At 52.7% G+C, this 14,781-nt stretch overlaps 1 protein-coding gene across 2 annotated transcripts; it reads left to right on the forward strand.

The window, feature by feature from the left end:
• The first annotated feature begins 1,034 nt into the window (after nucleotides 1-1,034).
• TMEM72 (transmembrane protein 72) lies at nucleotides 1,035-13,416 on the forward strand. Of its 2 annotated transcripts, none has more exons than XM_019489216.2 (5): nucleotides 1,035-1,249; nucleotides 10,473-10,539; nucleotides 11,479-11,550; nucleotides 12,013-12,152; nucleotides 12,658-13,416. In XM_019489216.2, exons 1-5 carry the CDS (start codon nucleotides 1,180-1,182, stop codon nucleotides 12,999-13,001), a joined length of 693 nt encoding a protein of 230 aa, XP_019344761.1. In that variant the 5' UTR covers nucleotides 1,035-1,179; the 3' UTR covers nucleotides 13,002-13,416. The 2 variants fall into 2 exon arrangements, with proteins under 2 accessions (XP_019344761.1, XP_019344756.1); XM_019489211.2 differs by having other exon boundaries at nucleotides 1,037-1,249; nucleotides 12,535-13,416.
• The last annotated feature ends 1,365 nt before the right edge of the window (nucleotides 13,417-14,781 follow it).

The following is a 14,781-nucleotide window of genomic DNA, read 5'->3' on the forward strand; positions in this document are numbered from 1 at the left end:
ACACAGCTGCCTAGCTCTGCAGTCGCTGTCATCCAGCACCCATCCACAGTGGGATGTGAGTGAAGGGTGGGGCTGGCCAGGACAGGCAGCCCAGAGAAGACTCAGGAAATGTGGTTTTGGAAGAAAGTGCCAAAATGTGGAGGGCAGCCTGGTGATGGACCAGCGCTGACAGAGGAAAATCCCATTCAGCGTCTCTCTGGACCCTGTTCCTTGTCTCCCCTCAAAGTCAAGGCAAGGGATTCAGGGTAGAAAGGGTGTACCCCAGGGCCCCTCAGCACCAAGCTCCCACTGCCAGGGACCTATCCTGAATGCAGAGCAGCAACCAAGGCTATGTGGGTCTGGGCCTGGACATGACTGCTGTGCATGCAGCTGCTGGAGATCAGGATGAGGGTGTTTGACCCCCACCCTACACCCCAGGTCAGCATGCGAGACCCCGTTAATGATCCTTCTGCAGGTTCATCTATGGAAGCCTTGTTACAACTTGCCTTCCTTTAGATAATCATATTCTAGCATCTTCTCAGCACTCCACCCACCATGACCAACCTCAGAGTGCAAAATTGAAGGCTTTTGAAGTGGTGCAGCATCACCTGTACAAAAGGCTTGTAAGTCAAAGACTTCCCTCCCTATTGTCCTCTACAGACTGTCCTGGGACTTTATGAAGCTGGTTTGTGCTTTTCCCAGGAGAAGAGCAAGTCCCTGCACCTCCCCCTCATCCCTGGTTAATCTGCTGAAAGCTGTTAAGAATTAAGAGCTTTGTGTGCATTTAATCAGCTTGTTCTCCCACAGCCACCGGCAGAGAAAAAAATGTTCCCTGCTGCATATCCCTTCACAATCCCAGACTGCTCTGCCTTGCCAATCATTCATCAGAGCTCTCCAAACAGCACAGGAAACAAACAGCTGGCAGGAGACCAGACTTCTCAGCCCTTAAGGGAACTGGAAGGAGCAGCATTGGCCGGTTCTGTTTGGTGGCAACCTGTTTCACTTCAGTTGCACCCTCAAGGGCTTTGCTTTGGAAGTCAAGTGGTTTGGAGACAGCCATTCCCCTAGGGAAGGTCATTGGACCCTTTGCAGGAGAACTGAGTTCCACCTCTGGATAGGCCTTGCCACAGAGCCATGTAGGTATTGCAGTGGGGGAAGGCACTCCTACCAGTGGGTTGAAGTTTCTTGTCTCTCTCTGCCATGGAGCACAAAGGGCTCTGGAAGACACTGGAGTACACCTGCAGACTGCTGGGGATCTCCACAGCAGCAGGTAAGAGTGAGGGCCTGCTTTTGTGGCAAGAAATAGGTAGTGAATAGGTCCCCAGGCTCTTGGGTTTTATTCCTGCTTCTGATTGTGTTTTTATGTGCTTCCATTTCCACATCTGCCAAATAGGGAATATGCAACTTAGTCCTGTCAGTGCCTGGACAGGCTCTGATTTATAATTCTGTGACAATTCCAGGTGGTAGACTGGGGCCACCTCAAATTGTGAGATGGGGCTCGGCAAAACTTAGAAACTGGGCTCCTCTTCTCAGAGATGGCAGGTTCACAGGAGTGGGGTTTAGTTTCCACCGTTAGTAGACCTGAATCAGCAGTGATGGGGAGAAGGGTAAAGAAGCCTTTATGGATGGAGAGAGCATGTGTTGGGCTAAAGGGTTTGTGAAAGTGGGAAGTGTTTCCAAGCCCTATGTAAAGACAGAAAGTGCTATTGAAAAGGGGTTGTATACTGAGTAGGACTGAGAGCTGCAGCTACTCCAGAGTTGCCACTCTGCCTCCTTTATAAGCAACTAAGCAGAGGACTCAGGGAGCGCTTAACTCTGTAGCCTCCGTACAAACATCAAACACCAATCTGCTTACCTGGCTTTTCTCCCTGAGTGCCAGAGACCAAATGGGAATAAAATCTCTGTTTGTCCCAGCTGGAGGATGCTGCCTTTGGCTCTTAGTGAAATGTCAGCAGCGAGTAGAAAATGGGCCACTAGAGCCAGCAGTTCCAACCTGAAATCTCCATCAGAAAACCCTACTGGTCTAAAAGTTGGTCATTGGTGGCCAATCTTTTTGCCAGGTGTGCCACAAATTAGCTTCATACATTTCCCAAGTGCCACCTTGATTCCCTTCTCCTGCCTAATTTGGTGCTCTACTCCCTGCCCTGTGCCCTGTGCCTGATTTGCTTTCTGCTTCCTGCCCTATCTGCCACTGTGCTGCCTGTTCCCTCCCCAGTCTGCTGTGTGCCACACACAGAGGCCATCCATGCCACTTGTGGTCTGTGTGCTGCAGGTTAGTCACCCCTGGACTAGGTCATTGCATGCCCTTGTCATTTGTATAGGAGTAACTATGCCTGGAGTGCTCTGTAAAGATCATGATTTGGAAGCCCAGGATCTCCTCTACACACAGGTCACTGGCAAATAACAAAAAAAGCTCTGTAGCATAGAGCAGGTAGATACTGGAGAGGACCATGCTCAGGAGCAGGAGAACAAAGCAGAAGTCTCCAACCACAGGCAACTGGTAGGGGTGGGGGGACAGGGGCACAGGGGTATGAGCCTTCCCCCTACCTCAGCTTGGCCCCCGACTCAGCACTGCTCAGGATGGGGCAGTTTTATTGCCATGCAGGCCAGTGTTGTGTTGGGGCAGGGGGGCACTAAACCATGGCACAGAAGTATAGGAGTGGATATGAGGCTTTTGGCCTGCCCCCAGGCCCGCCCACAAACTGTGCCCCGCTAGACTTAGGAGGCACCAGCCACCTCTGCTCCAACCAGCTTAGTTATGAAAGAAAATTAAAACAGCAGGGATAAGTTTATGAAGGTGATACAGAAAGAGGAGTTCTGGCTGTCCTATTGAAGGCTGTGATGTATGGAGATGTGCGTACTGTCCACAGGTTGCAGAGCAGGATGGGGGTTTTGGTTCTTCCCATGCTTCTGGGTTGTGCTGGTTGCCACATGGGAATGGATGGAATTTTTTCCCTTCCTGTTGCTGGACGGGTCAGGGGTTTTTCACTTACCTTAGAAGCACTGGGTGTTGTCTCCAGCCAAGGCTGGGGATTTTGACTGGGGTGTGCCAATGGTCCTGCTGGGATTAAAACCTGGAGGTTCCTGGTGAGAGGGTCTTGCCCCTACCCGCAGGATCAGATTGATTATCACATTTGGATTCAGGAAGGAATTTTACCCCATAGTCAGACTGGTATGGACTGTGGTGGGTTTTATCTTCCTGAAAGGCCCTCTTCCTTGGATCTCTCAAGTGCAGTTTAACAACTCTTGCAGCAACTCTTGCAGCAATGGGTCACTGACATCTCTCATCCTCCTGCTTTACCTGTGACAGGTTTGGGTGCTTTTGGTGCCTTTGGGCACTGTGCCTTGTAGTTGTGCAATAGGGTTGATCATTTCATTTAAAAAATATGTTAGCCAAGAACTTGTATGAAGCAGTTTGGATAAGGATGATTCTGTCTTGAGCAGGGGTTAGACTACATGACCTCCGGAAGTCCCTTCCAGCTCTACTTTTTCATTATTGTATGATTCTCTGAAGCTGGCTATGAGATACTCCTTGTCCAAGCCAAGAGGAAAAGATAAAGCAAGCACCTCAAGAAAGCAGAGCCCAGCCACAGGGCTGATTGTTGTGAAAAGCCAAACCCAGGTTGGGGCTGGATACAAAGCCCTGAAATATTCACAGCAGTGAACCATGCTACAAAGGTACCAGTGCAAAAAACTACAGGGAAAAGAGTCTACATGCTGCTTGAGACCTCGGGGCAGATACAACATTGTGAGGCTCCTTCGAAACAAATGGAGAGAAGCTGCCAAAGCCTACGCAAACCTCTCTCTCACTCAGCCCCATCCATGCACAGTGATAGTCAAACTGGCTGCATCTACATGAGACACTGACTGCACCAAGACTACTGAGCAGTAGCATCACATGGCAGAAACCATGATGGGATGCTACTGTGTAGTAGTCTTGGGCTACTGTGCCATCAGCATCACAAAAAAGCTGTTCATCAGCACTACTGTATAATAACTCTGGTTATGGCACAGTCATTTAATACTTGTTTATACATAAATCTCATTAATCTCATAAATAAATTAAGAGGCTGTGACACAGATGTTTACATGGTCTGGTGGGTGGCAAATTGGCTTAGCGGTGCACCCAGGGAGTGGTAGTAGATGGGTCAGTATGGGCAGTGGGGTCCTGCAGGGTTCAGTCCTTGGACCTGTACTCTTCAATGTCTTCATCAGTGACTTGGATGCAGGTGTGAAGTGTACTCTGTCCAAATTTGCGGAGGATACCAAATTGTGGGGTGAAGTGCACACTCTGGAGGGTGGGGAACGACTGCAGGCTTCAAAAGGAGACTAGTTAATCACCAGGGATCCGGGTTTTCTGTTTGCCACGGAAAAACAGAGAAAACCACGGATTCCCTGTTTTTATCAGAGAAAACACGGATTTCTCTTTTTAGCAGAGAAATCTGTGGGTTATCCACTTTTGCAAAGAGCTCTTGCAGGTTGGCACAGCTCCAGCCTGCGAGAGCCAATTGCAAGAAAAGCGGGAAACCCCCAGCCTGAGCCTGAGCCTTTGAGGCAGCCAAGGCCGGGCTGGGGCTCGGGCTCAGACTCGCCCTTCGCCCCTGGAGCAGGGAGGTAAGTGGGGCTGTGGGGCAGGGCTGGGGAAGATGGTTGGAGGCTGAGGGAGCGGTGGGTGCTGCGGGCGCCCGGCGGCACACAACAGCTGGGAGCAGGGCCAGGGGGTGAGGGCAGGGGTGCCCCTCTGCCGGGGGGGTGTTTGCGGGCAAGTGATGCGGGGCGCAGCGTGGTGGTGCCCGCCCTGTGCGGGCCGCACACATGCCGCCCGGCCGGCTGCCCGGGGGAGAGGGAGGCTGGCATGCTGCCGGAGCACCGCCCCGTGGTCGGCGCTGCAGCCCTTACTCGGAGGGCCGTGACGGCGGTGACGGCCGCTGCCTGCACAGCCTCCCGCTGCCGCCGCGGATGCGTGCGTGGAGCTGTGCGGCCGGCCGCCAGCCGGCAGCAGCGTGGTGGTGGCCGGGCGGCACGCAGCCATCCCACCACCGCCCCGTGCTGCGCAGCTGCCGCCGGCCGCACAGCTCCGAGCACGGCTCCGCGGCGGCAGCGGGACGTTTTGTATGCAGCGGCTGTCACGGGCAGCCTCACAGGCAAGCGGCAGCAGCTTCCCGTGCCAGCGGTGACGGCCGCTGCCTGCACAACCTCCTGCTGCCGCCGCGGAGCTGTGCTCGGAGCTGTGCGGCCGGCGGCAGCGGCGCGGTGGTGGGGCTGGGAATGGCTGCGTGCCGCCCGGCCACCGCAGTGGCAGCGCTTGCCCCCCCCCCCGCATGCAGCCGCCACCACCCCGCACCACCGCGGAGCCGTGCAGCCGGTTGTGAGGCATGCCGCTGCATGCAAGCCCCCCGTTTCACTCCCGGCATATATGGCCTTCACACAGTGGTTGCCATCACGCTGCTGCTGCCGCACCCTGTGCCACTTGCCCACAAAGCCATTCAGGTGGCCGTGGGATGGTAGCGCAGGATGCAGTGGCAGAGTTGCGGTGGTGGCCTCCGTGTGTGAACCTCTTGTCAGGCTGGCCGGCATGTGTGTGGCCCACTGAGTGGCACCCTTGCCCTCACCCACTGGCCTGATCCTGGGAGCGGGCACAGGGGCTCACTCCCCCCTTCCTGATCTACCCCCCCCAGCACCTTCCCTTTCCCTTGCCCTGCCCCGCCCCTTCCCCCCCTTTACCTGCTGGGGGGGGTGTCAGTGTCAGTGTCTGTGGGTCCGGTCTGGGGGCTGTTGCGAGGGGCATCGGGGGGATGTTGAGACTGTGGGGGGAGTACAGGGCACCAGCAGCACTAGGAGGGGCTTTGGGGGGCCTTTAATTTTTATCATGGATTTTGGGTTTTTAACCAGAGAATTTGCAATTTCTAACCAGAGAAAACCAGGGTCCCTGCTGATAATCACCTAGTCGGGGTCGTTTGACCCCAGCATTCTTTCCTGCCCAGGGTTGGACTTGATCTGCTCTGGTCCCTTCCGACCCTACCAACTATGAAACTATTGCCAGGTTAGAAAAGTGGGCAGTACACAATAGGATGCAGTACAAGGACAAGTGCAGAGTGCTGCACCTAGGGCGCAAAAATTTGTAGCACACCTACTGGCTAGGAAGTGACCCTCTCAGCAGCACAGAAGCAGAAAGGGATCTCGGAGTCGTAGTGGACTCCCAGATGAACACGAGTCGTGAACAGAGAGCTTTTCTGATGATGAAATCATCAGCAAAGCTAACTGCACTTTATCGTGCATCAGCAGGTGCATGACAAATAGATCCAAGGAAAGGATTCCTGCCTCCTCAGAAATCTCTTCCTGAAGTTATGGCTGCACCTTTTCTTTCATGCACTCCCCATCCATGGCCCCACCAAGTCCCATGACCTCCTGGCCAACTTCCTCCTGTCTTTGACCAAGCTGTTCATCTACCAGAACAGGGAAGAGGCTCTGTCTAGGGGAAACCCAGACAACTGCGGAACTATTTTCCTTTTATTCCTCTGCTCATGTGTCCAGTCAGAATTTCATTGGTTAGCTTCAATAGTCTCTTTCAACTCATTCAGGGTGCAGTGGTCAATGTACTCTACTTGGAGTCCCCCCTTGGAAGCCTTGTTATAAACCTGTGACTGTCACTCCCATCCCTATTTTCTTTTCAGTTGTCCCAAGTAATCAGGTGCTATGCCTCCAGTGACCTCCCATAATAAGAGAGGCTTATAGTTCTCCTGGTGGGTCTGAGCCATGTTTCCCTTGTCATAGAAAATAGGCTTGTCTCTGACAGTGAATGTTTTAGAGAGAGAATACTGAACTAGATAAATCTAAAGAGATTTATCCCCTATTCATTATCTTTCCTGGCTTTCTCTGGTTTTGGTTTAGACATGCTGGAGTAAACATTTCCAACCATTCTGTCCAACAGTTAATGAGAGCTATTAATAGATCCATCACCCATGAATTAATCTAGTCCCTTTTCGAACCTGGCCATACTATCTGTCTCTGCCACCTCCTGTGGCAATAAATTCTACAAGTTAACTATGCATTGCATTAAAAAAGTACTGAAGGCAGCCTGGCCCCAGGCAGCCTGGAGAGTGGCTCCCACAGATAAGCAGCAGGGAGGAATTGAGGCCCCTCTTGGGCGGGGGGGGGAGGGGAGTAGTTGGGCAGGGCTGGAGCTGCTACCCAGCCAGGTGGTGCATGGGGCTTGGGGCCTGGGCTGTAATGCATGGACATAGGGCCCGGGTGGGGAGTGGGATGGGGCCGTGAGCAGCTTGTTTGGGGGTGGGGGTGGGGCTAGCTCCCTGCTGCCACGTGCACTCCCATGGGGCGGGGGGGTACCCCCTAGATCTGTGCACAGGGCAGGGGTGGGGGCAGGCTGCCCACTGCTGGCTCAGGCTGCTACCCTGCTACCCTCTCCCAGGGCCTCCACAGCCCAGCATGTGAGACCTGGCGTGGCAAGGAACAGCGGAGCCATGCAGGGATCTCCTTGCCACTGCGAGCTCCAAGCTGCCCGGGCAACGTGTCCTCCATGTGCGGGGGCATCAGGGGAAGCAGTGTGGAATGAGGCTGGAAGGGGAGGTACGGAGGCCTCCTTAGTGCGCAAGGGACACTTGACTGCCTTGAGACCTTGTCAGGGTTAGGTACAAGGTGTAAGCAGTTATTGAGCCCAGAGCAGGCAGAGAGAGAGGGCAGAGCCACACAGGGGCCAGGGGCCCAGTGATGGAAGGGACAAACAGAGCTAGAGCCTCAAAGCCAGGTTCAATTCAGTGGGCCTAGGCTAGAGGGCCTAGCTAAATTAAAGGGTCACTTCCCTTGACCTGCTGGCAACACATGTACCAATTAGGGCTGCGTGAAGCTTTGGTCCTGATTCGATTCGGTGGAGATTCAGCCTGATTTGGTGGCCGAATCTCCAAATCTGAATCAAATCAGAGGACCCTTTAATCTCTCCAAATCGAATGAGAACTCTCTGAATCGATTCGGAGAGATTCGGCGATTTGGACATAGACACAGCTTTAAATGTTTTTTCTACATACCTCTAGGTAGCAGGCGGCTTGTGAAGACTGAGATGCTGGGCCACGTGGAGTGTCCCACAGAAGTGTGGGGGGGGCAGGGGGTCCCCACAGCGCTCGGCAGCAGACCCGGAACTGGACCAGAAGCACTTCCAGTCCACTTTCAGGTCTGCCAGGGAGCGTGCTGAAGACCCCCCCTCCCCCCGCGGACCCCCCCCAACTTGGTGACTGGTATCTCCTGGGGTGGGGCACTCAGGGTCTCCCCACAGCCAAATGCCAAGCTGGGGGTGGGCACGAGGGGGCCCCCTGCGCGCTCCCCGGCAGACCCGGAAGTGGACCAGAAATACTTTCAGTCCATGGGGGACCCCCCTTCCCCCCGGTCAGTGAGATTGGCTGCTGGGGACACCCGCCTCCCCCTGGTCAGCGCAATCGGCTGCAAGACATCCCCCCCCTGTCCAGGAGTAGTCTGGGAGCTGCCCTTGCCTGTGAAACCTGAGGTGAAAAAGGCATTGAATACTTCAGCCTTTTCTGCCTCCCCCATGCAGTAAGGGACCCACACTTTCCCTGATCTTCCTCTTGTTGCTGAAATACTTGTAGAAACCCTTCTTGTTCCCCCTCACATCCCTTGCTAGCTGCAACTCCAATTGTGCTTTGGCCTTCCTGACTTCATTCCCTGCATGCCCTGGCAATACTCTTATACTCCTCCCTAGTTGTTGTCCTAGTTTCCACTTCCTTTTTGTGATTATAAGCTTCCTTTTTGTGATTTAATTTATTGAAGAGTTCCATGCTGAGTCAAGCTAGTCTTCTGCCATACTTGCTAGCCTTTCTTCTCAGGATGGTTTGTTCCTGCACTCTCAGTAAGGCTTCTTTAAAGTACACCCAGCATTCCTGGACTCCTCTCTCCCTCAGTCTGGCTTCCCAGGGGATCCTGCCCAACAGTTCCCTGAGGAAGTCTTAAGTCTGGTTACCTGAAATTCAAGGTCCTTACTCTGCTGCTTTCTATCCTTCCTTTCCTCAGAGTCCTGAACTCAATCATCTCATGGTTGCTGCTGCTCAAGTTTTCATCCACTACTACATTCCCCACCAATTTTTCCCCATTTTTGAGCAGCAGGTCAAGAAGAGCACAGCCCCTAGTTGGCTGCTCCAGCACTTGCACCAGGAAGTCATCCCCAACACTCTCCAAAAACTTGCTGGATTGCCTGTGCACTGCTGTATTGCCCTCCCAGCAGATGTCAGGGTGATTGAAATCCCCCATGAGATCCAGGGCCTATGACTGGGAAAGTTGAGCTAGCTGTTTGAAGAAAGCCTCGTCCACCATTTCCTCCTGGTCTGGCAGTCTATAGCAGACCCCCACCATGGCATCACCTTTGTTGCTCTCTCCTGTGACCCTAACCCAGAGACTTGCAACAGGCCTATCTCCAGTTTCATACTGGAGCTCTGAGAAATCAGATGGCTCTTTTACATACAGCGCAACTCCTCCTCTTCTCCCCTGCCTGTCCTTCCTGAACAGTTTTTACTTATCCATGACAGTGCTCCAGGCATGCGAGATCCCACCAAGTCTCTGTTATTCCAGTCCCACCATAGTTCCTTGACCGTGCTAGGACTTCCAATTCTTCCTGCTTGTTTTCCAGGCTCCATGAGTTTGTGTACAGACACCTGAGGTAACCAGTTGATTGCCTTGATTTCTCAGGAAGAAAGAAAGCAACTGAAAGCTCCCCTGTTGCCCCGTCCTGCTTGCTCTTCCTTCAGGTCACCCACTTCCCACAACTGCCATATTACTGCACCTAGTAATGATGCAATGGAGAAGAGGCAGCCAGGGAGGAAGGAGACAGGGTTAGCATGCATAATGACAGGGCAGAGATAGACCAGGCTGTAGAGAGGGACCTCACCCCAGCACTGCTGAGCCTGTGTCAGGGCACTGCCTTGAGCTGGAATCCCAGATGTGGTACAACAGGACAAGTCCCTATCCACAGAGGACTAGTGTGTGGCCAGTCGGGTGTCCACCAATCCAAAAGGTAAATGCTCAGATATGGGGCAGGTGTGACAAGGACAGAGCCTCTCTTGCACATAGGGTCTCCCCAGTGAAGATTGCTCAGGGGCTGTATCTGTGCCCAGTGAACAGAACTAAGATTGCTCTGCTCTTAGGGAAGCCCTATGACCTCTGGGAGTCTCAATGCACTGTACCAAGTGGAGGAAACGGGATGGCTTAGGCCATTGGAAAAACTGAAGCAAAGAGAAGCATGAAGATTGGTGGCAAAATAAGGGACAGAGGCCAGAACTTGTGGCTCTTGATCTTTCCCTCTTAGTACTGGACCCCACACCTTCAATTCTCCTGCAGACCAGGCCATGAAGATGCAGTGCTGAGCAACACATAGTAGGCTATGGCTGTGCACTGAGGACACTGTCTCCACTGTCTCCTTGATGTAACTTGAATCCTGCCCCAATGCGATCACTTTTCCTGCTCTCTCTCCCCAGTGCTGCTTGGAGTGGGAGCAGAGACTCTGCAGCAAGGACGGTTCAAGAGCCTGGCTTTCTACTTGCTGTGAGTATGCCTGCCCAAAGATAGGAACTGGGAGGGGTGGCACCTGGATGAGATGCCACACATAGATCTCCATAACATGATAGCCTTCCTTCCCACACAGCAATCCTCAGAGACCTCTTTAACTGTATAAATGTACTGTATTTACTCACATATGACATGCATCTTTCCCCCTGAAAATTAGCTACTGGAATTTGGGGTGTATGTCTTAAATGAAAAAATGTGGGGAATAGATGGCCTTATCATGCAGGAGCCAAAGTGCCTGGTCCTTTTCAAGCTGGGTGGTCACCAGCAGCACCTGTAAGTCAGCTGAGGGTCCACCTGTTTCAAATGGAGGGGCCAGGCACTTTAGCTCAGCTATCAGTGCCTACCAAGTCAGCTGGGAGTGATCTGTCTGTAGCTGAATTGCCCAGCTCCTCTTTGGAGAAGTACCTGCCCCATCCTGCAGATGAAGGATTAACAGAGCCACAAGTTTTTGCTCCTTCTCCCTCCTTCTCCCCACCTCCCTCACCACCATTGCACCTGCCTGTGTTTCCTTGAAAAAAATACCTGATGGCACTTTGAAGGAAAAATCTATTTTTTTCCGCTCTGCCTTCCACAGAAAATTGTGTTTTATTCATAAGCATGTGATATGTGGCATAGTATGGAAAGTTGCTGCCTTTAGATTTCAGGGTCAACAGCCTGATGGACCCCCAGGAGGCAGGTCACCCCTGTGCCATTCCATGCTACCTGCAAACCCAGGCAGAGCACTCAGTCACCGGGCAGTGTGGCCACATTCAAAGGGGACCTGCCCAAATGGAAGAGCGTTGGTCTTTCTTGTGTGGTGCCCTGGCAATTAGATCTGAGATGGAGTTCATTTCTGGCACTGTGGCCTCAAACTGGTCCTTGGACCTCCACTGTTGCTATCAGAGGACTCTGCAGCCTGATGACTCACTCCTTCAGTTTTTCAGGGGCAGCAGTGACTGTCTGTGAAGCCTCCTTCTTTGTTAGCCTGCTTTTGGGAACCTGCTTCATGTGAGTAAACACCACTTGCATCATTTCCCATGTACCTATTACACGCTTGGTGGGAGCAGCACAGGGCTGGTCGCACCAGGGTATCTGCAACCACAGACCCCCCTGGGACAACATAGCCCTTGCAGGCAACATTTTCCCTATCCTTTGACCAGGCTGTGGGGACCAGGTTGCTGCCCTGACCCCTGTGCACCAGGTGCTAGCATATGTCCTGTGAGGCAGAAGAAATGAAATGAGAGAGAACTTGGCACCTAGAAGGCACAGCCCTGGGCTCCCTTCCCTAAGGAGTGGCTTAGGCCTTATCTTGAACCAATTCCAAACCCAGGCTGGTGTTGAATCCCAGGGGATTCAGGCAGCCATTGGTAGATACACAGCTATGAAGCTGGGGGTTAGAAGAAATCTGACATCTGGATCTGTCTGGAATACAATTCGGTACCCAAGCCCATGAGTCCCCTCTCTTCCCAGATGCCAACCAAGCTCCCTGACACATGCCTGCTGGAAGCGAGTCAGACAACCAGGCAGCTTCCAGAAGTTCCTGGGTTATGTGCTGCTCTCTGTGGCCTGCTTCTTGCACCCTGTCCTCATCTGGCATGTCACCATCCCTGGTAAGTAGCATGTAGGGCCCATGGACACTATGCAGGTGAAAGAGGAACAGCATGTCCAGTGGGGACAGTCCAGAAGCAAGGGGTGTGGTAGGGGCCCCCTGGGCCATTTATTTGGCTTCATTGATGCATGCTAAGCTCACTGGCTGTTGGCAGTTGGTCTGGCAAACTTTTTGCCTACTCTACTCCAGTGGTGTGAACACTGGGGTGAGTGGCTGGAAGGCCAGAGGTCCAGAAAGGCCACAGAAGCAGCGCTCATAGTGCGCCCCTGTCAGATTCCAATGAATCTGCCAATTCTGCTAAATACCTTGTCACAAGGACACAAGAAAGGAAGGAACCCTTTTCCTTCTCCTGGCTCTGGTAGTAGATATGCCCCTCTTCCCAGGCTCTATGCTCGTGCTCACTGGCCTGGCCTACTTCCTGCTAAGCAAGAGACAGAAGAGCCCAGCCTGCAAGAAAGCATGTGCCCAGCCAGAGCAGTATATTGACCCCTGCGCTACGGCTACAGCCACCACAGGCACTACAGAAACTGAGCAAACCTACACCTTCAACGAGGCACTCCAGAACCAGCATACCTCCTTGTTCAGACACATGAAGAACATTCTGAAGGGTGGCATGGATGGGGGCATTGCCCAGACTGCTGAGCCAACCCTGACCCTGCCCAACATACTAGCGCCACACAAGCAGGTGCATTTCCAGAAGAAGGTGGTGCAAATCATCCCCTCCATCAATGAGAGCCTGGATGAAGAGAAGAACGAGGCTGAGGAGACCACAACTGACACAGCCCCCATCCTCATTCCCTCCAACACTCGGATCTTCCTCACCCCCTTCAGTACCACAAGGCTTGTCTAAGGGAACCAGGGCATGATGAAGTAACAGAAGCCTGCAGGCCACGAGCCCTGAATACAGGGTTCAGACATGCTATGCCTAATGTCCCAATGACCTGGCCAGACTGCCACAAGCCCTGCCAAGACAGGCCACAGAACTTGGGTGTCTGCAGCTGCCCCACAACCTGGCAGAGAGACCACTACGATCACAGAAAGCACAGGGCTGCAATTGCCTGCCCAATTCCCATTGCGGGCTCCAACCTTGATGCTGGTGTCATGAACCACTCTGGCATCTAGATGTTCTGGTGAAACCCCAGCTATGTGTCAGTGTATCCTGAGCCCTGTAAGACCCTGGTGGGCTGTGCCCAGGAAATGGCATAGCCCACCTGTATTTCCGCACTGTATTTCCAGAACAGTAAAACCTTTGCTCTAAGCCCTCAGATCATCTCAGTTATTTCTCCCAGTTCAATGGTACTGGCACGGTGGCACAGGGTGTCTGAGACCCTGTGCGTGGCTTTCCCCTCCCCCTGCTGCAGGCCTTGGATGGAAAATCCAGGGGCTGATATGCAGTCGGGGGAGGTTCCCAACAGCATGAGCCTTTGGCACTAACCAGCCCCTGGTGCTTATCTGCCCCTTGTTGCCCACTACACCACTTGTTGTGCTGCTTATGGTCACGGGCTGGTGCCCTCTAACTCCCCTGCACACCTCCCCTCCCCACACACATCCTAGGGACTGCAGTTGCTCCTAGCAGAAGTGTGCCCCAGAAACCACAATCAAGAACCAGTCCCAGGGGCATATAAAAGTCATCACACACTGTCCCCTGACAATGAGCACAGGTTTGGTGCATTGACATTTGATGAGTTTCCTGTCCGGGGGATAGTTTGCAGGTTTTGCTGGGCAGCTGGTGGCAGGAGTGGCTATAGGCCAAGAACTAGGGTAACTTGAATCTGAAGAAGGAATAAGAGTTGCTGGTGCCTAGAGACCAGAGTCCTTGCAGGAGTAGCCAGGGCACCATCAGGGTGAGTCTTCACTCTATAAGTGTGGTAGGAGATTCCTCTCCTTGGATAGCAAGGGGGTATAACTGTTGGCCTGATTTTAAGGATTAGCTGCTGATACTCAGTTGTGGGCAGGGTGCAATATCCCTAAAATGACCAACCACAACACATCTGGTTGATAACTTGGAGACCTTTATTGATACACGGTAACAGCGTATGACAATTAGCGAGCAAGCAAAGGCTTTCACCGTACGCTGTGCCCAGAGAGGCACGCAGGAAGACAGACATCTGGCCAGCATGCAATTGTCTTCTCCGGGTTTCTTGCTTCAGTTTGCAGTGGTCTCACTTGGAGGAAGTTGCTGAGCGATTAGTACACACTCTCTTTGTTCTCCTCAAGTGTTATACCTTTATTCCATTCATTGCGTACCTAGCTGGTGCTCACTCATTGGTGGCCAGTCTGACATACTTTGTCCAGCCGATGGAGGTACTATCCATGTGTGTTTTATGTACCCAGTATCTGATAAGATGTGATCATATAGTTGGAATTTACCATCCCTAATTGGGACTTCTAGGTACCAGGACAGGTTCATTCCTGAAGCTGTGCTCTTATTTTTTGAATACATGGGAGATGGGACTGCTTCTCTTCTCATGGTTTGTTAGACACCCTCTACTCCCATAAAAAAAATCTCTCTGAAACGTGTGATAACTGCCTTGTTACAGAGTTGCTCCCCTGGTAGGCCACGAGAGCCTGGTTTTGCTTTCTAGCACACTGGTTAGCCACACTTACATTGAATATATTGAATGATAAGC

This window comes from Alligator mississippiensis, chromosome 6 (genome assembly GCF_030867095.1).
Source record: "Alligator mississippiensis isolate rAllMis1 chromosome 6, rAllMis1, whole genome shotgun sequence".
NCBI lineage: Eukaryota > Metazoa > Chordata > Crocodylia > Alligatoridae > Alligator > Alligator mississippiensis.

What these genes read in the sequence shown, in the direction of transcription:
- TMEM72 (XM_019489211.2), top strand. Translation starts at nt 1,180, where the DNA reads ATGGAGCACAAAGGGCTCTGGAAGACACTGGAGTACACCTGCAGACTG. An exon ending in GGGGATCTCCACAGCAGCAG is followed by an intron (nt 1,250 to 10,472) that starts GTAAGAGTGAGG and finishes CTCTCTCCCCAG; the next exon opens with TGCTGCTTGGAGTGGGAGCA. An exon ending in CTGGCATGTCACCATCCCTG is followed by an intron (nt 12,153 to 12,534) that starts GTAAGTAGCATG and finishes CCCTCTTCCCAG; the next exon opens with GCTCTATGCTCGTGCTCACT.